The 19,231-nt window shown below is 54.5% G+C and overlaps 1 protein-coding gene across 7 annotated transcripts in view; it reads right to left on the bottom strand.

Annotated features, from left to right (window-relative positions):
• The window catches only part of RPS6KA2 (ribosomal protein S6 kinase A2), a 347,458-nt gene that overhangs the window by 85,555 nt on the left and 242,672 nt on the right, over positions 1–19,231 (bottom strand). For all 7 annotated transcript variants that reach the window (XM_019412761.2, XM_053904291.1, XM_019412764.2 and 4 more), the window contains 2 exons: positions 8,273–8,389; positions 1,408–1,489 (listed from right to left, as the gene is read on the bottom strand). In XM_019412761.2, the coding sequence (XP_019268306.1) occupies positions 1,408–1,489; positions 8,273–8,389 (199 nt within the window). The remainder of the gene's footprint in view (positions 1–1,407; positions 1,490–8,272; positions 8,390–19,231) is intronic.

The following is a 19,231-nucleotide window of genomic DNA, read 5'->3' as shown; positions in this document are numbered from 1 at the left end:
GGGTCTGGTCACCTGCTGCCCAGTAACCCCACCCATCCTTTTGGACGTGAGTCCCACTTAGCCTCTCCGACCTTGAACGACCTCTTTTGGAAAAACACCTGTTCTCTTTTGAACACCTGAGACGTGCACGTCCGTATTTATTTGGTTTACGCATTTCCTGTCCTACAAGGTTGGTTGTCTTACCTTGTTCACCAGGCAACAGGAAGCAGCATGTCTGCAGAGAACGACACATTCCTTGTGTTGCCCCCTGAATGTACCCCTGAGGACGTTGTCCCAAGACCTGAAGATTCAAAACCTGCTTTGACATTCTCGAGTCTCACGGAGCCCAAAGGCCTGGGAGCTCCCTGCCCTTGACAGGTATCACCCCACCCCTGAGAGAGCCCCCCACCTTGATGGTTTCCCAGTAAGCTGGACCAGCTACCCCCCATCTGGTCCTCACCCAATACACGGGCCAGCCCACAGAATTATTCAAACAGGCCCCGCCCATTCTCCGTGGAGACAGGGCCCATCTTGCCTCCTCAAGCCTGTCCTTGGTGGCCCTGCTCCTGAGTACCAGACCGTGTGGCCCAGCTGTCCTTGGTGGCCCTGCTCCCGAGTACCGGCCTGTGCAGACCAGCCTGTCCTTGGTGGCCCTGCTCCCGAGTACCGGCCCGTGCGGCCCAGCCTGGCATTCACACCCTCCTCTCCAGGGTGTGAGGACTGTATATGACCAATAACTCTGTGCCGCACCTGCCCAAGGCCTGGTGTGGGTGGCCGGCCGTCTTCCACTGTTCAGGGGACGGGCCCCTCCCTCACCAACAGGGCCACTGGAAGGGATCGGAGCGGGAGCAGGTGCTCGTTCGTATGTGTTGTGGGCTAGGCGACTGGGAGCCAGCGATGGGGGTCTCGGATGCAGTGTTGTTCTGACCTTGGGTTTAGTGCTTACACTTCCCTGAGGGCAGGGGCACAGAGCTCCACAGTCAGGTGTTGGACTCTAACCGCCAGCCACAGGGACACAACAGGGCCACGAGTCACGTGTCGCTGGAAAGTGAGCAAGCCGGTGGGACTGGAGACTCAAGCTGAGTCACGGTCCACAGGCAGCCACGCAACCTGCTTCTGCCTTCCTCCTCGATGTTCTTTTTCCCAAATGGCACGCCGCGGCAGAACATATGTGGGAGAACGGTATTTACGCAATGTGGCTCTTCTCCCTGAAAATCGTGGAAGTTTTGCAGGGAGATGTTAAATATCCAGGGGAGTGTTTCTACTGTTTATCGTCGGTTGGAGAGTAACGTGTCTGACACACTCCTTTAGAGACAGCTTCAGACACCACGCGCCAGCAAACAGGACGCGTATTCACGCAAATGGCAGGCAGCGTAGAAACCGCGGCTGCACGTCCCAAACACAGCGGCCCCTTCGAGAAGTCCTCACCTTTCAAAGTAGCTTTCTTGAGGACTTTCATCGCGTACAGCTGTCCCGTGTCAGACCCCTTGGTCTTCCTCACCAGGAACACCTGATAAAGAGAACACACAGCACCCGAACTTGGTAAGACTTGAAACTCGTTTTCCTTATTTGCGTTGACAAGGGGGTCTACAAGGGAGTTTGGGGTGGGGTGGGGGAATCCAGCAAAATAAATATGCCATCGGAAAATTTTACACTTAAAATGTTCTCCAACATCAAAGCGGGACGAATTTCATCTAACTGACTGCCTCTGCAATGCACAGCGTTACACGTTTGGAGAATCATTGGTTTTTGGTGTCGCTAACTTTCTCTTAAACATCTTGTATCAGGAAAAAAAATATGAGTTGTTTACAAAACCAAACAGTATTCGTGGGGTGCCTGGGTGGCTCAGTCGGTTGAGCATCCAACTCCGTTCAGTTCAGGTCACGATCTCATGGTTCGTGGGTTCGAGCCCCACGTCGGGCTCTGGGCTGACAGCTCGGAGCCTGGAGCTGCTTCGGATTCTGTGTCTCCCTCTCTCTCTGCCCCTCCCCCACTCATTCTCCCCCCCGCCCCAAATAAATAAGTAAACTTTAAAAAAAACAGAAAAACAATATTCAGAAATTTTAAGGAAGATCATTTGTTTTATTCTAAATATCCTTTTGTAAATCCCCACTGAGAAGGCCACCCTGACTGGCCAAGCACACGGTTCAGTCTGATTCCGAAGATAAACTGGGTTCTCTCATTTTGAGCTTTCTTCACCCAAATTTTAGCTTTGAGCAGCTTAAATTTATACAGAGAGTTAGCCTCTAAACGGCTCTTAGTACACTGTGTGCATCCTTAATGATTCTGAAACACATTTTGAGGTGCAACATGAAGGAAAACCAAAAAAAGGAAGGACAATCGTTGGGGGGGCTCGGTGAGCTCAGGGTCATGGTCGTGATCGCTGAACACAATTAGCAAAATACACACACACACCTCCCTGGGGCATCAACGGTATTTCCCGATAGACACAGAACTCCGCTGGCATGATCGAGACGGCCATGCCGAGGACACCTGCCATCCAGTGGACAGGCCATCGCAAGGGTGATGGTGACTCACCCCCTCCCCAAATGCCTCCCCCACGGAGCCTCCTGAAACCGGAAGGACCTGCCGGAGGGGCGGGGGAGGCGAGCTCCAGGAGCCCAGCCCACGAGGCATGGTGTTTGGGGGGGGGGGGGAGGGTGGCTGCAGCGTCACCTGCCAGGGACAGAAGCCAGCACGAGGGGTTTGCACACACAGCCTTGCCCTCAGGGGGGACAGTGACGAGAAGGGAAGTGACTGAGGGCAGGAGCTTGGGAACAGAGGGTCCTTTTCCTCACAGGACACCGCTCGGCGTCTACATTCTTGGGCCTGGAAGATAAAGTCCCCGCACGCGGGTGTGGGTTGATGGGGTCATCGTTTCCATCCCTAGTTCACAGAGTGCCCTCGAGGCGATTCGGCTGCCTCCTGCCCCGTTCCCTCCTGACCGCTGCCACACCCAGGTCACAGCACCCTCCCCAGACCGGGATGGATCAGGGTCAATGCAAACAGACCCCCTCCTCCTCCCAGACAAGAATGAGGGCAACGGGCTGGCCCCACCAGACGCTGCCCCCAGAGTAAGGACAGTTAGAAGCGGGTGCCCTTTTCCTTTCGGATTTGGACTATTCTGTCACCTTTGGCGGACACGGGACGTGTCTACACGTACACGTGTCCCACATCGTGGTGCTGGTTGGCTGGGTGAACCAACCTGTGGCCCAGACCCCGGGGGAGAGCATCTGAGTCTCCCTCAGCAGGTATGGCTACGCAAACCACCTCCTACAGTCCCTGCAGACGAGGGCTCTGCTGGGGACGAGCCTCCCGGCAGGCAGGTAGAAAATCAACAGCAGTGGTCAGAAGGGTGGGGTGTGTGGAGGGAAACTTCACTGTCTGACATCCTGAGCCCTCTGACTGCAGTCTCTGCTCACGCAGGAGGTCCCCCCATGTCTCCAAACCCGGTCCCCCGGCTGGTGTGGGCATGTGGGTGGAGGGGAGCCCCCAGGATTCAGGGGACGGGCACAACCCAGTGATCAGGTGGGAGAGGCTGGGGGCCCTCCGGAGGGGCTTGAGCGTCAGTGCCCGGAACACACAGGAGAACGCCGCACCCCAGAAGGCGCGGGGACGGAGGGCAGGCGTGGGTGGCAGGGAGAGGCTGCTAGCTAAACAGCTGAGACTCGAGCAAAGGGGGAGCATGACCCTCTGGGGCCAGAGCACCGCAGAGCAGGAGCCAAACGCTCGGGCTGCAGCCCCCTGCCACGGCGCCGGGGACCACGGGGCCACGCGGCGAGCCCGCCAGGGTCACGGAATCACTGAGCAGAGGCTCGGCCGTGGCTCCTCGAACCTCCGTGCGTTCCCACAGTCAGACAACCAGTAACAGCAGTGAAACCCCTCTTTCACGGCTGTGCAACATCCGGAAACGATCTTTTCCGCCTCCGTTTTCATTCCTTCCTCTGCCTCCTCCCTGCGATATCAGGCGGGTGTGTGCAAGGCGCGTGTGAACGTACGGGAGAGCACACGTGTGGACTCACGGGCAGCGGACCCCACGCCACTGAAGGCTTCGCTGCAGACCAAGTGCACGTCGGCTGTCACAATTAAGGTGAGCTCCGTGATGTCAGGTTCTGCATAAACAGGTGCTCATAAACCTCCTTCTCTACCATATCTCAGGCTTTAAAAAAATGAAATAATAGTGATGTCTTCTCTGCTATGAAAAGAGTCGTAGTTTTAGGGGCTCCCGGGCGGCTCAGTCGGTGGAGCGTCCGACTTCAGCTCAGGTCATGATCTCACGGTTCGTGAGTTCCAGCCCCGCATCGGGCTCTGCGCTGACAGCTCGGGGCCCGGAGCCCGCTTCCGATTCTGTGTCTCCCTCTCTCTCTCTGCCCCTCCCCCACTCTCTCTCTCTCAAAAATAAATAAGATTTTTAAAAAAAGAGTTGCATTTTTATTTTTGAAAATAACTGGAAGAGATTCCACTCTCTCAACGCTTGTCGAGCCCCCACTCTGCGCCAGGCCCTGGGGTCACCGCGAGAACAGCATCAGGAGGGACCCTGGGGGCAAGCGGGGCACCTAACAGGAGATAAACGTGACCTCGAGAGAACAGACGGGCTCACGAGCCCAGGCTGCCTCTCCCGACCGCCAGCCGGACACACGGCATTTAGGACGCAGTGAAATAGGTCCTCGAGTACTCGGGCCGTTTCAGCAAGTGCGGCTGCCGACTTCCATCTCTAATCCAGCTGGCTGTAACGTGTTCCCTCATTGCATTCTTGGAACTGCCTTCTTCAGCAGCTCAGCACGTGACACGCAAAGACGTTACGGGGGGCGGGGGGGGGGGGGACACACAGGTGCCGGGCCACCCTAAATCGCCCCAGATCTGCAGGTGCTGCCGTCATCAGCAAAAGCCCTCCCCGATTCTCTCGGCAAACTTTCCAGCTCTCTCTCAAGAGCTGCAACATCGCAAAGGGTCTGCAAAGTCCTCCACCCGGGTGGCGGCCGGGCCCTCTCAGGGGGACGGCAGGGTGACAACGTCTTCAGAAGGAAGATCTTACGTGCTCCCAGTTTAGTAAAAGGAAAACCGGAGCCTGCTTTCGCTTGGTTTGATCGCTTCTCCGAACGTGGGAATTGTAATCCTTTCCCCGAGTATTGTAAAGAAAAGCGTGTTTCCACACGGACCTCTGGTGTTTATCCACACGAGGGACCCCAAGGAACAGGCGAGGGGATGGGGCGGAGGGGGAGGCGTCGCTTTCTGACTCTCGGGCAGCTCCAGGGCCTCTCCTTCCTCCAGACTTTCCAGGAACAGCTGGACACATGGCCGTGTCTTCCAGCCGTTCGCTGCTTTCCTGTCCTGATGCTGAAGTCACCTTGCCCGAGGACAAGGCTGTTTCTCCTGTCCAAGCACCAGTGTTTCCCAGCTCTCTGGATACCCCCGAAATCACGATGTCTCGACACGTCCCCAGTGACCAGAGACGGTCTCCATTATTCCCAGCAAGTTGCTTCGGCAAACTGCTTCCTACACTTGGCAGGACTGACTCGGACACGGGAGCACACGCTGTCCTCTGTGTGGTCCCGCACGGGGACCCGCCCCCAGCAGGGACCCATCCTCTGTCCGGGATGCACACGAGGGGAGCAGCGGCTGAGGGAGGGTCCGGCGGGGCCCCCGCAGTGGGCGGGACGGCACAGTCCGTCTTGGTTCCCGGGAAGAGCCTGCAGTCGGAAAGTAGGCATCGGTGCCGAGGCCGAGCGGAGGAGACCGCGTTTTATTCCTTGCTGCGTCGCTGGCACCTGCAGTCCCTGCACGGGGCGGGGGCGGAGAACGGAGGGACCCAGTAACAGGTCACTGTGGCCTGGGGATGCTGCACTCCAGCTTCACTCTGGCTCTCTGCTCCTGGGAACGGAGGTGACAAGGGAAACCTGTTCAACGTGCGTTTTCTGCAGGATGAAAACGTTCCGTTTTGCTCTTTTTGTTTCCTCCAGAGAGCAAGTGCAGAGGACTTCTGCATAAGGACAAACCGCATTCAGGCACGAAGAAGAGAGGAACACGGGGTGTCAGAACACACGGCTTTTCCCCCCTTGCCGTTACTTTTGCTTTCACGACAACTTCGGAACAGGCAGCCCCGAGTGGGCAAATATAATCTGTGTCTGTGGCTCTCTAGTGCCTGACGTCGGCACCTCTGGGAGCTTCCCGGAGTCCCGGCTCGTCTGTTCGGCTCCCTCGTCCCCCGGGGAATCCCGGGCTTCGCTTCCAGGCCCCGCCGACTTGGCCCAACACGCGAGTCGTGGCTGAGCTGGGAATGAAGTCGCTGGCGGAGGGCAAAACACGCGTGCAAACGGCTACCGCCTCGTCCCTTCGTTTCTCTCGTTCATCACGACCTGCCGAGCTGTACCTTCCGGTCCCACAAGTGAACGTAAAGCGACCAGGTGCGTGGAAGGCGCGGAGGAAGGGTGTGGCGTCCAAAGACGGTCACTCGAGGGAGTCTATCAAACACATTACTTCCCTCGTTGCTTTCCAAAGGATGGTTTTTTGTTAAAGCCAATTGTTAATTCGAAATTTGAAATCTGGTGCGTTTTGGACAAAGCCTGTTCGCCTTTCACTGTTAACCCCCAGTTCTCTCGGGAGGGCAGTTTCAAGGGTACGTCTTGTCCAGTCGAGTCTCTGAACGGACCCCCAGAACCCCAGACCCGCGTCTCCGTCGAGCTCAGGAACACGGTCCCATCCCTGCCGTGACCAAGCACCTTGAGCTGTGGTGCTGGGCGCGTCCACCGTGAAGGAAGGGGGCCTCTGTCACACGCAGGAGCCCCGCCCGCCAGGCCGGGCCCCACGCTGCACACGAGGTCACTCGGCGGGTCGTGTGCCCCACGGGCCGAATCCGTTCTCGGGAAACAAACGCGGGGAATGTACGTGCGTTGGCTCACCCCTTTTCTGAAACCATCATCCTCAGAGACAGAACTGCACCACTGGGCTTTTTTCTGACATTTCCAACTAACGGCACACGTTCCATCACCACGTCAAGTGACTCTGCCTTGGGCCTTTGGTAACGCTTCTTAGGCCGAGAGACCGAAATCTTCGTCCCCTACTTCCAAAAATACCCTGTGGACCATGTTAACCAGACATTTCTGTAGGACGCGAAGTTCTGAATACGGGTAATTTTGTACGGTTCAAAACTAGTATGTCTGTACCCACGTCCGACACGTTCCTTACCATGTCACCGTACGAAAGTGAAAAAGAAATAAGAAAAACACGTTCCACCTGAGAAGCAGGTCAAAAGATAAATTTCGCAATCACACCTTCAGGGTCTGTAAGAGACGTGCCAAAACATCAGCAACACAGTATTAATCCGACATTAAATCAACAGGCACCAGATTTCAACTTGGCACAAAGTCCTATGAAGAATGGAGAGATCTGGTGAACGTCCGCACAAAAATGACCACTTTGAAGATGCAGGCTGCTGCTCTGCTGACACCCTAGGAAAGCTTGGCTTTCCTGTTCCTCTCGGGCCCTGATATTCCAGAAATCAGGTCGTCAGAGTCTACAGATTTCTAACAGTTCCGCCACGGACACAAAGGAGTCCGCGCTGTGCGGGAAGGACGCACACGTCATCGTAACTGAAAAGATTCACGGCTGTCCTGCCGTTTGTGGACCCGCCCCCATCTCACCCCCTGGGAGGGGTCAGCGGTCACGGCACTTGGAAGGTAAGAAAGGACACAATCCTGTGCACAGATACGGCTTAGCCAGCGCTTGACGGGATTCTAGCCGTCTTCAATCGGTACCATAATCACATAGTTCTTGTCACCCCCATTTGGTAGACAGGGAAACCGAGGCTCAGAGAGAGAGTAACTGCACAACAGAGGCAGAGGGTAAGGAGAGGAGCCCAGGGGCAAGTCGCGGCCTTCCTGACTCCTGAGGGCCAGCCCCGAAGGGCTCCGCTTTCTTCTTTCTTGAGCGTGTGCTTTCCGAGAGACACTGGCTGGGTCGAAGAACCCTCGTCATAATCGTGATGAGTGGACGTCTAGGGACGTCTCAGGAGAGGGGACCGTGTGGGGTATTCTCGCGGGTCCGGGCAGTCCTGGTTGGCACAGCCCCACGCTACCGGATCGGAGCTGTGCAGAGTGAGTTCACAATCCCGCGTGTGTGCGGGTTGCTGTTAACACGGGGCCGCGCACCGGGGGGGCCCTGCCTGCGAGCTTCACTCCCGAGGCCTCAGGGCCTGCACGTTTCCTGTGTCCAGGAGGCAACTTTGCCATCGTGCCTGTTCCCCAACAATCTAGTGCGTGAGACTCACTCCGGGGGAATCAAAGCTCCAACTTACCTTTCCGTAGGATCCTTGTCCTAAGACTTTCAGCAGTTCAAACTGGGAAGGGTCGGCCTTTTCAAACCCTTCCTTCACATGGTGGCTGATGTCGATCTCCTTCACGGTGCCTTCCTCCTACAAGAGAGCAGTGACACACGATGAAAGCACCAACCAACGGGGTCCCCCGCACGCATCACGCTTTCATCGTACGCTGACGTTATGACGAGTTGGGTAATGTCACGGGTTTTGAGGACCGGGGTGAACAGAGGGAAAAAGTCTTCTCTGCCCTCAAGGCTTACAGCTGGACTGGGAGTTAAATTTACATGAGACAGATCAACAGGAGGAAAGAAAAATCAAAGTATTATTATGCGCGCACAGAGGCCCAATCGTGAAATGGAGACCCAGAGAGATGACCAGAATAGGCCGTTTTTATTCTTTAAGGACAGAAGGGCTATAAATCTGTCAGGAACGGACCGGAGAAAGAAAGCTTGGCTTCGGGAACTTCCATTAGGTAGGAATTCTGAAGAAGAGTTGGGCTGGGGTAAAACGCAGAAAAGGTTCCCATCCCTGGTGACGGGCTATCTCTACTTCCTGGTGAGGGAGGGTAGCTGTCACACGGGGGTTTATTGTGAAAGTCGGGACGCCATGGGGGGGGGCTTTACATAACCTCCCTTATTTGTGCCTATCTTATTTTTTTAAGTTTATTTATTTTGAGAGAGAGAGACGGGGGGGGGGGGGGGGTAGCGAGAGAGGGGGAGGGGTGGAGAGAGAGAGAATCCCAAGCAGGTTCCTCACTCTCAGTGCAAAGCCCGATGCAGGGATTGAACTCACGAACCGTAAGATCAGGACCTGAGCTGAGACCACGAGTTGGACGCCTAACCATCCAAGCCCCCTGCCCCCCACCCCCGCCCGGTGGGCCACTTTTTCTTTCCTGTACCGATTTTTGTCATTTGGTCCTACCGGGGCCTCAGGGACACGGAAAGGGGCCCTCAAGGAAATCCATTCTGCTTCTCACAGTTTGGGCGAGAGCTGGGTGGGGCAGGCACGAAAATGGCAACTGGGGACAGAGTGAGCGTCTGAGAACCCTGTGTTCAGGTCCACGGCCCTGTGCTGAGAAGGGCCATCAACAGGACACGGGGACGCAGTTTGCGAAGCACAGATGTGTGTCCTCCTCCTTCTTGCTCTCCCAGAGATGCTACGTCAGAAGAAGCAGGCAGACGAGCTTTTTCTGCCAGTAGACAAGCAGGATTTCCCAGTAGGAAAAAAAATAAAAGCCCTTGTTCCTGAAATTAAAACCCTGACAGAAATGAGTACAACTTCTCACCAGAGAACTTCCTGCGGTCACTTGTAACAGACTATCTACCCGCCCAGGGCCAGCAACGTGTGGCTGAGTCTATCTCTGCCTCCCTGAGACGCCCCTTCAATCCACCGTCCATCTGACCACTCTGTCCTCTGACCTGCTCTAACCTCTTGGCAATGCACGAGGTGCTGGAAAACATCGGGACGCGCCGGTTGAGAAGCTCCTCGAAACAGAGTGAAGGGAGTGCATTCGCACGTTGAACTCTGGGTAGTCAGGACTCTCCACACTGTTCTTTCTTTTATTCCTTAAAACGTGTTTTTTGAAGGAGAGATTCGATCCCGAGGAAGGTGCACAGCCCTTAGTGTTAGAGGTGGGTTTCCAATCACAGGCTGACGGAACACCTTTTCCTCCCCATACGTTGGTCTAAGAGCAAAGATTTTCAGATGAAGTCATAATAACAGTGATTTACAGTACAGGACAGAGGTCTCTCTAAATGGTGCGAACACTTCCGTTTCTCAAAAGTTATAAATTGCATCATTTTATCTCCACGTAACTGGTATTCGACACCTTTTAAAGTAGAGGATGCTCGTACGAACGGCAAACCCTGACCCCCGGTCGGCAGCCTCCGCAGGAATCGTTGGCATTTTTTCTTCCGACGGTTAAGGGAAACTCTCCAATTTCCACATCTTCAAGGATTATTTGCCATGTGTGTAAAAACGATGGTTATTCTATTTTTGAACGCAAACAATGAATATAGCCAAATGGATTCTTTTTGGTCAGGACATGATGTTCCTATGAGCTCAATTAGGAGACGTGAATTAGAATGTCATTGATTTGGGGCGCCTGGGAGGCTCAGTGGGTTAAGCGTCCCATTTCGGCTCAGGTCATGATCTCGTGGTTCGTGAGTTCGAGCCCCGCGTCGGGCTCTGTGCTGACAGTTCAGAGCCTGGAGCCTGCTTCGGATTCTGTGTCTCCCTCTCTCTCTGCCCCTCCCCTGCTCACTCTCTGTCTCTCTCTGCAAATAAATAAATAAATATATTTAAAAAAAAAGAATGTCATTGATTTGTGATCCCTTCTTTTTTAATTTTTTTAAGCTTATTTACTTATTTTGAGTCAGAGACAGAGAGAGAGAGAGAGAGAGAGCATGAGCAGGGGAGGGGCAGAGAGAGGGAGAGAGAGAGAATCCCAAGCAGGCTCCACACTGTCATCTCAGAGTCCAGTGGTGGGCTCGAAGTCACGAACTGTGAGATCATGACCTGAGCCGAAATCAGGAGTCAGACGCTTAACGGACTGACCGCCCAGGCGCACCCCTGGGATCCCATCTTGAATAAACAAATGCTGGGGACAAAGGCCAGCAGATGGGCGTCGTACTCAGATCGCAGTTTGGGGGGGAGGCCACGTCGGAAGCCGTTCCCGCCTTACAAAACCTCGGGCCTCCAGGACTTGCAGGCCCAGGAGACAAAGCAGCTTCTATAGGGAAACCTCTCGTCTGTGACAGGAAGAAGAAACCTCAGCGCTCACCGTGCAGCCTCGTTTCGGCGAAGAAAACCGCACCCACGTCGCTGCTGCAGACTCCGATCCCCACTTAGAAAGCAAGAGCAGAGCGAAGTTCTAAGTCCCCACAGAAACACAGATGCTATCCTTTCCTGCTGCCGACTTGTCCACTGAAGACAGAAACTGAAGATTATTTGTCGCCTAAGGACAAGGGGCCCCTTTTCCGTTCAGGAGGCACTTTGCAGTCATGGCTCCACGGAGCACCCGCTACGTACCGCACAGCCCGGGGTGAGTCACCCCAAACCCCAATTTCCCTCCCGAAATAACTTCAGCCATGCAGCCGAGCTGATGCAACACTTACACCACGAAAAAGGTAATAAATAATTCACCGAATCTCATCTTTCCAAAACTTCGTTTTGGTTACGGAGGTGGGGGGGATACATTAACAGTCACGGTGATGACTAGAAAGCAAAGTCAGCATGTCCCCAGGCATGGGTGGATTACAGAACCCAGTGTCCTCCCAGACGCCCAAAGGGGACAGGGTCAAGGAGGTGTGGACTCTTAACCCGCTGGTCTCTTCCCCGATGACATTTACCAGCACATGTGTGTTTCCGGAAGATTCCAGATCATTCCTCCTCTTTAGCCGCTTTTTGTGGAGACCCAGCAGCTGCAGTAAATGATGTCACTCAACCCACTGGGTCGGACAGGTGCTGCTCTCACAGCGGAACCCGCAGCGCCCACAACCTGGACATTGCCACCGCGTCCCTGCTCCTGGTGCGCCCGCCCGTGAAGCTGGCTCGGTGCCTTTCTAAGGCTGTCCCGGCTACCGTCCGGGCTGCCTCCTCCTCCCTGCACCACACCCCCTTCCCACCTCGGCAGCTCACCTTCTTGCCATTTCACATCAAAGGTTTACAAACGAATCTCCAGAACATTTCACGATCTGTGTATTCTTGCTGCCCAAGAACTTTGAGTAAATGTGCCCAAAGCACACACCTAATCTCACCTCCAAGAATGGCATCAGGAACCTGAGGACTTTCTTCCCTGATAACGTGGTGAGGCAGTTAATTCCTCATGTGAAATCAGTGAGGTCTTTAAGAGCAAAGAATCTCAACTATCCGTACGAGAAGGAACTAAGAGTGTCACATTTTAGATTTTAGAGTTTTGCATTGGTGGTGACATTTTGGCTTGAACTCACCTGAGGATACTTTGTTTTTCTCTTTCCCAAGATCTTAAAGAAAGAAGAGAGAGGGGACGGGAGGGGAGGGGAGAGGAGGGGAGGGGAGGGGAGACAGGAGACGAGAAGAGAGGCCTGGCATCCGATGCTGACCACAGGCGCACAGAACACCCCCAGATGGACGCAGGGAGGGGAACATGTCCCAGCATGTCTGCTTCCGTTTGCCGATGGGATGGTCCTATTTTCTGGATCATTTCATGATCACTGCCCTAAAGGGCCACCAGAATTATAACATTCCCCGTGTCTCATTTGGAGATGAATGCCTTTTCTTTCTTACCAGCTGGGTCATTTTATCTAAAACTCTGTGGATTTTAATGTTATCCCCTTAAGAAAATAAACTCTGTTCCTAAATCCTCTAAACATCTGGTCTCTAGTGTAACTCCTTTGAATGGATTTTTTTTTAAATAAGTTGAGGAACTTGGGGGGAGAAGCTGGTACTATGGTCAAGTGCTTGCTTCACGAGCAAGAGGGTTTCAAAAACATTCTAATGTAAGAGATAAAAACCGGGGCCGTAAATTGTTTAAAAGACATCACAAGATCATTTTTGACAATGGATTTTTTAAAGCCCTGTTGAACTGTGTGTGCAGTTCTGACGGGTCACACAGAGCGTCCCGTGCAGGGGTTCTAGCACCCCGGTGGCGAGAGGCTGGCGAGCTTTGGACGGTGGTGACCACGGACTGGGGCGGGGGGACACCTCACGGCTGTCCCCTCCTCCCTGCACCAAGGCCACTTTCTCAGAATGTCCTCTGTTCCGAGGCATCCGCGTCTCAGGTCCTTTTCGAAGCAGAGTATTTATGAAAACCACGTGCAAATCGAAAGTCATGAAATACTAATGATGACGACATAGAAAATAAAAATCACGCCAAGTGTTAGCTTCCCCTCCAGACAGAGTTCATTCCGGAAATCACAATTCGCGTGGAGGCTATCGTTTCCCACGAGGGCTGCAGAATGAATTGTTAAACAGGCGGTTTGTAAGTGTAGAAAAGGTCAAGGAAAGCAGGTAACGTCTGACCCCCGCAAGCAAGCCCTGCCCAGCCAGCCCGGGCCTGCCGCTGGGCGGTCGGTGCAGCCACAGCAGCTAAGTCTGCGGCCCGGCGTCTGCACGTCGGAGCACGGCCGGTTACCCCTCCCGACAGCTGGGGCGCCTTGTTCCAGAGCTTCTCAGCAGCCTCGGACCTCGCCCCGTCTTGGGGCTGCGCGCGGACCTCCAGACAGGACCCCTCCGCAGAAATCCGGCCGGAGACTCATCCCAGGCAGCGGGACGTGTGTGACAGCCGTCTGACGGGGCACAGGCTCTGGCGTCCTCCTTGAGGTCTTGCTTCACGCGGAGGTGGGCGAGACGGCCACCTGGGACCTGTCACCAGCCCCCTGCCCCGTGAGGCTACGAGGTCACCAGCCTCGTCGACTGCTGTCAAGGAGACGGTCAGCCTCCACCCTCCTCTTAGTCGGGGTTCTTGCTCTAACACAGGTTTTGGCCTCTGAATGTTTGCTCCCTCCCAACTCACTCATGCGTTTACGTATCTCAAAAAAGATATTGAAGGCGCGCCTGGCTGGCTCAGTCAGTTAAGCGTCCCACTTGGGCTCAGGTCATGATCTCACAGCTCGTGGGTTCGAGCCCCGCGTCGGGCCCTGCGCGGACAGCTCGGAGCCTGGAGCCGGCTTCGGATTCGGCGTCTCCCTCTCTCTCTCTGCCCCCTCCCCCATGCATGCTCTGTCTCTGTCTCTCAAAAGTAAATAGACCTTAAAAAATGTTTTTAAAAACTTAAAGAGACCCAGTGCCATGAGCTGCTTTCAGCACGAGAGCACACCACACCTAGTCTGGGGTACTGCAGGAAAGGGAAGCTCGGGAATGTTCTCAGAGTGGAGAGAAGAGGAGAGAGAGAAGGCCCCACGGCCTTCGATGCCTCCTGCAGGAGGTACAGAGGAGAGCAGAGGCCCTCGGCAGGGGGGGAGCGGGGGACGACCCTCAGGGAGCTCCCGCAGCATCTGACCCTTGGCCGCCGGCAGGTCTGGGGTCTCTTGCTACCAGCAAAGCTTCCTGGACCCTGAACCAGCAGAGACACGCATCTCACTGCAGAAACCCGGGGGCGGTGGCTTCACGCCTCTCGCTAACAGGACGTAAGGATCACCGTGAACTCTAAGAGCCAGAAGGCCCCCCTCCCCACAGACAGGTCAGGCGGCTCGGCCGGCGGGTCTGCTCTCGCTGGCCCGCGTGCGCAAACGTGAGATGCGACGGCAGGCCAGCCGCATCCGCCCAGTCGAGTCCTCGGGAAACGACTTCTACGAAGTTTCCTCTCCATCTAAGGGGCTAAAAATACGCGGAGCCACTCAGTAGAGGCACTCGGTCCAGCTGGGCCTCCGGGCACCGGCTGGAACTGAGACAAAACAGGATGGCTTTATTTAGGAATGGATCTACAACCGCCAAGGAGGGAGGGAGGGAGGGAGGGAGGGAGGGAGGCGGGAAGGACCGGGGCGGGGAAGGTACAGGAAAGGGCTGGGTGAAATGCTGAGCCGGCAGGGTGAAGCTCTGAAATTTCAGGAGCGGGACACAGGACACCTGAGTTGGGGAAAGACGTGCCCAGCCTCCCGAGGTCGCCCGAGGTCTGGTTTCCAGCCCGGTGACCTACAGCGCTTGAAGCACGGGTGCATTTGACCTGATGTTCGTCAGGACGCAGAATTCCCGGAGGGATGGGGTCGGTGCGGGCCCAAGGCCCCCGTTCATCCCGGAACACCTGTTTCCCTCCTTCTTCCTGCCTGCCTGCCTCCCTCCCTTCTTTCCTTCCCTCCCTCCCTTCCTTCCCTCCTTTCTTTCTCTTTCTGTCTTCCTTCCTCCCTTCCTCCCTTTCTTTCTTTCTTCCCTCCCTCCATTCTTTCCTTCCTCCCTGTTTCTTTTTCTCTTTCTTCTCTTCCTTTCTTTCTTCCTCTCTTTCTTCTTTATTCCTCTTCCTCCCTCCCTTCCTTCCTCCTTCCTCCCTTTTTTTCTTTCTTCCTTTCTTTTTCTTTCTTCCCTCTCTTCTTTCCTTCCTTCCTTTTCTTTATTCCTTCCTTCCTTCCTTCCTCCCTCCTTCCCTCCCTGTTTATTTTTCTTTCTTCTCTTCCTTTCTTCCTCTTTCTTTCTTCTTTCTTCCTCTTCCTCCCTCCCTTCCTTCCTCCCTCCCTTCCTTTCTTCCTTTTTCTTTCTTCCCTTTCTCTTTCCTCTTTCCTTCCTTCCTTTTCTTTATTCCTTCCTTCCTTCCTCCCTCCTTGTTTCTTTTTCTCTTTCTTCTCTTCCTTTCTTTCTTCCTCGCTTTCTTTCTTTCTTCCCTCCCTCCCTTCTTTCCTTCCTTCCTCCCTGTTTCTTTTTCTTTCTTTCTTCTCTTCCTTTCTTCCTTCCTTCCTTTCTTTCTTCCTCTCTTTCTTTCTTCTTTCTTCCTCTTCCTCCCTCCCTTCCTTCCTCCTTCCTCCCTTTCTTTCTTTCTTTCTTTCTTTCTTTCTTTCTTTCTTTCTTTCTTCCTTCCTTTTTCTTTCTTCCCTCTCTTTCTTTCCTCTTTCCTTCCTTCCTTTTCTTTATTCCTTCCTTTCTTCCTCCCTCCCTCCCTCCGTTTCTTTTTGTCTTTCTTTCTTCTCTTCCTTTCTTTCTTTCTTTCTTCCTCTTCCTCCCCCCCTCCTTCGACAGAGAGGGCATGGGTGGGGAGGGGCAGAGGACAATCCCAGGCAGGCTCCATGCTGTCAGCACAGAGCCCGACGCGGGCCTTGATCTTGCAAACAGTGAGACCATGACCTGAGTGGAAACCAAGAGTCCGAGTGCGTTTCCTTCTTACCCGAGGGAGCGCTTCGGCACAGAGGGGCAGTCTCCGTAGCAGGGCACACTCAGTGACACTCACAAGGAGGGGGTGTGCACGCCAGGCCTCGTGGAGGGGTGCGACAGCACAGCAGCACCAGGCGAGGAGACGCAGGGGAAGCACAGGGGAGCAGCGGAGCGATCCCGACCCCTCCCATCCAAAACCTTGCCGTCACCCCGCCCAGTCCCATTGCTTCTGGTTACTGAGGTCACAGGAACTTCTCCCTCTGTTTTTAGGTGGAAGCTCCACCCCAACACCGTTCTGTCTTCGTCCCCGCTGCCTGTTGTCCCCTCCAATCATTGTCCCTTCCAGCCTCTGAAAGGCTCATGTCTGCCCGCGTTTTTACAGATCACGGTCCACGCAAATCAGACTCCCCGACGGCCGTGATTCTGCGCAGTGACAGCAGCCAGAGTGGCATTTCCGCGGGGCCTGGAGGCCCACGGCGTCCCACACGCTGCCGGCTCCGGGCTCCCGGGTTCTAACCCCCACCATCCCGCGGGCTCTGTCCAGTCCTGAGCTCCCTGCGTGAGGCTCGAGCTGCGAGGCTCTGGCGTCCGACGGCTGTGTTTGAGGTGAAGGCTCTAAACACGGATCGCTGGCCGTTTCTGCCTCATCTCAACAGTGGCCTCCGGAGATGTGCTTTCTAACTAGTCACCTCCAGCGCGAGGTGAGGAGGTCGCTATCTGTGGGTGTGAATTTATTCAGAGGCACCGAGGGGTCTCCAAAGAGCCGCCAAACTGGGTGTGGATGGAAGGCGTGCGCCACGGGGTCCAACGCCGAGAAGTTCCCTCAAGGAACGGGCAGCTTTCTATGGGGACGATACGTGGGCACGAAGGGGACTGAATGAGTCGTTATTCCCTCGCACAATTTTAAAAACGGCGCCGAGCAAAAGGCCGCAGAGGGTAACGGGACACCCTGGGTGTGCACTGAGCAGAGGTCATCACGCTGCTTCCCTTCCAGTCCTCATACTCTGAACATTCTCCCACTGGGTTTGAGGTGCGTCCCACGAAAGAGGATGTACCGAGAGATAAGAGAAAACTGAGAATCTAGGCTCTGCAATCCCAAATGCAAAACCTACATGAGGCTAACCCACACGATCAGTAAGCCGAAGAGGTCACAGTCATACCGCAGTGAGATCTACGGGGACGAGCTTCATCCCTTTTTCCAACAAAAGGGAAAATTTATCTGAATATCACCTTCTCCAAGACTTAATTATTTACATATTTCTTTTTTTTTAAGTTTGTTTATTTATTTAAGTAATCCCGACACCCAACGTGGGGCTTGAACTCATGAGCCTGAGATCGGGAGTCACATGCTCTTCTGACTGAGCCAGCCAGGCGTGCCACCTGTTTCTATATTTCCGACTCGATATCCTAGGTTTGGTTTTGGTTTTTGAAGTCAACATTTTGTAAACGTTCGGTAAATACCTGTATCAGGACAGTTTGTCAAAACCCGATGTTCCTGACAGAGAATAAGGTGCGGAATTGACCGCTGGTCAGCAACTCTGTGCGGGCAGGACTCCTCACTCACACGTTTCAGGTGCTCTGTAACCAGTCCGAGAAAAGCCCGGGGTCCCCTGCAGACAGCTGGGCACTAAGCTTGTCCGGGATGCACTGAGCCACCTGGGCTGACAAGAACACGTCCACTCGCACCGGTGACCATGGCCCGCTCCTGTTCTTTCTTTAATAAAAGGAGACAGGGGCGCCGGGGGGCTGAGTCGGTTGAGCGTCCGACTTGCGCTCAGGTCACGATCTCACGGTCCGTGAGTTCGAGCCCCATGTCGGGCTCTGGGCTGACAGCTTGGAGCCTGGAGCCTGCTTCGGATTCTGTGTCTCCTGCTCTCTCTGCCCCTTCCCCACTCATGCTCTGTCTCTCTCTGTCTCAGAAATAAATAAACATTAAAAAAAAAAAGGGGGGGTGCCCGGAGGGCTCAGTCGGTTGAGCGTCCGACTGCGGCTCAGGTCATGATCTCGCGGCTTGTGAGTTCGAGCCCCGCGTCGGGCTCTGTGCTGACAGCCCGGAGCCTGGAGCCTGCTTCGGATGCTGTGTCTCCTTCTCTCTCTGGCCCTCCTCTGCTGGTGCTCTCTCTCTGTCTCAAAAATAAATAAAAACATTAAAAAAAATTTTTTTAAAGGGGACAGACTCATGGCTGGACTGCATAGTTAGAGGCAGAAGGCATATGTACAAGTGTCATTACGGGGGTTTCACTTATATTTCTCATCAAAAGAAAATCTGCGGTGTGGAGCCAAAGGTTCTCCAGAACCGTCAATAAGAAGCTACTGACATTCAAGGCTAGTGGTCAGATGGCAGGATCACATCCTCAAAAGGGCAAAGGACATTCTCCACGACAATGTGAACAGTCAACGTCTCCATGGATTGTTTGTGTCTTTTTTTTTTGTAAAGATTTTTTGTTTATGTTTAAGTAGTCTACATCCAACGTGGGGCTCAACCCCACAACCCGAGTCATGCCCTCTACCGTCTGAGCCAGCCAGACGCCCCTGTGTCTTTCTTGACACACGCAGAAGATCCTCACTGTAAGTGTGTCCTCGGGAACGCTCAGGTCCAAGGCCCAAGTTGTAATGAAAGTACAAATTCTGTAGCTCTCACTGACAAAACAGACCTAAAAAGTGACTCAAGGCCGAATATCGAACGGGTGGGCAAAATGCGTGGGCTGTAGTAATTGAGTCGCTCACGCGGGCGCTGTGGCTCCGGGAGACTGACGAGTACCACGCGTTCTCCCGTGGAGAGGACACGGGACGGGCTGACGGGGTGTCTCTAAGCAAACCTTTGCGGCTTGGTTTCCGCAAAGAAAACGTTGCTTAAGTAACAGGTTTCTTTAATGGTCCAACAAATGCATGGCAATAGCTATTAACGTTGATTGCTCGGATTGGGAAAGACTCATCCTCGAACGTCCACGTGCCCGGCCCTCCCTCTGGAAGCAGCCACGCCACGCTGCACGGCCACTACTTGGGCAGGCGCACGTACGTGACCTGCGCGAGGGCAGGCAAAGCAGGATCTGGAGAGAAGGACGGATTATTCAGATCGATACCATTCTTCACATCCGAAGCAAAAGGATCGCAAGAGGCCACTTGCAGGGCGAGAATAATGGCGGCACCAGGTACCAGGGG

The sequence above is a fragment of the Panthera pardus genome, unplaced genomic scaffold (assembly GCF_024362965.1).
Source record: "Panthera pardus isolate Hobbes unplaced genomic scaffold, ASM2436296v1 HiC_scaffold_17, whole genome shotgun sequence".
In the NCBI taxonomy this organism is placed as follows: domain Eukaryota; kingdom Metazoa; phylum Chordata; class Mammalia; order Carnivora; family Felidae; genus Panthera; species Panthera pardus.
The sequence above is the reverse complement of the archived record's forward strand: the minus strand, read 5'-3'. Positions and strand labels throughout refer to the sequence as shown.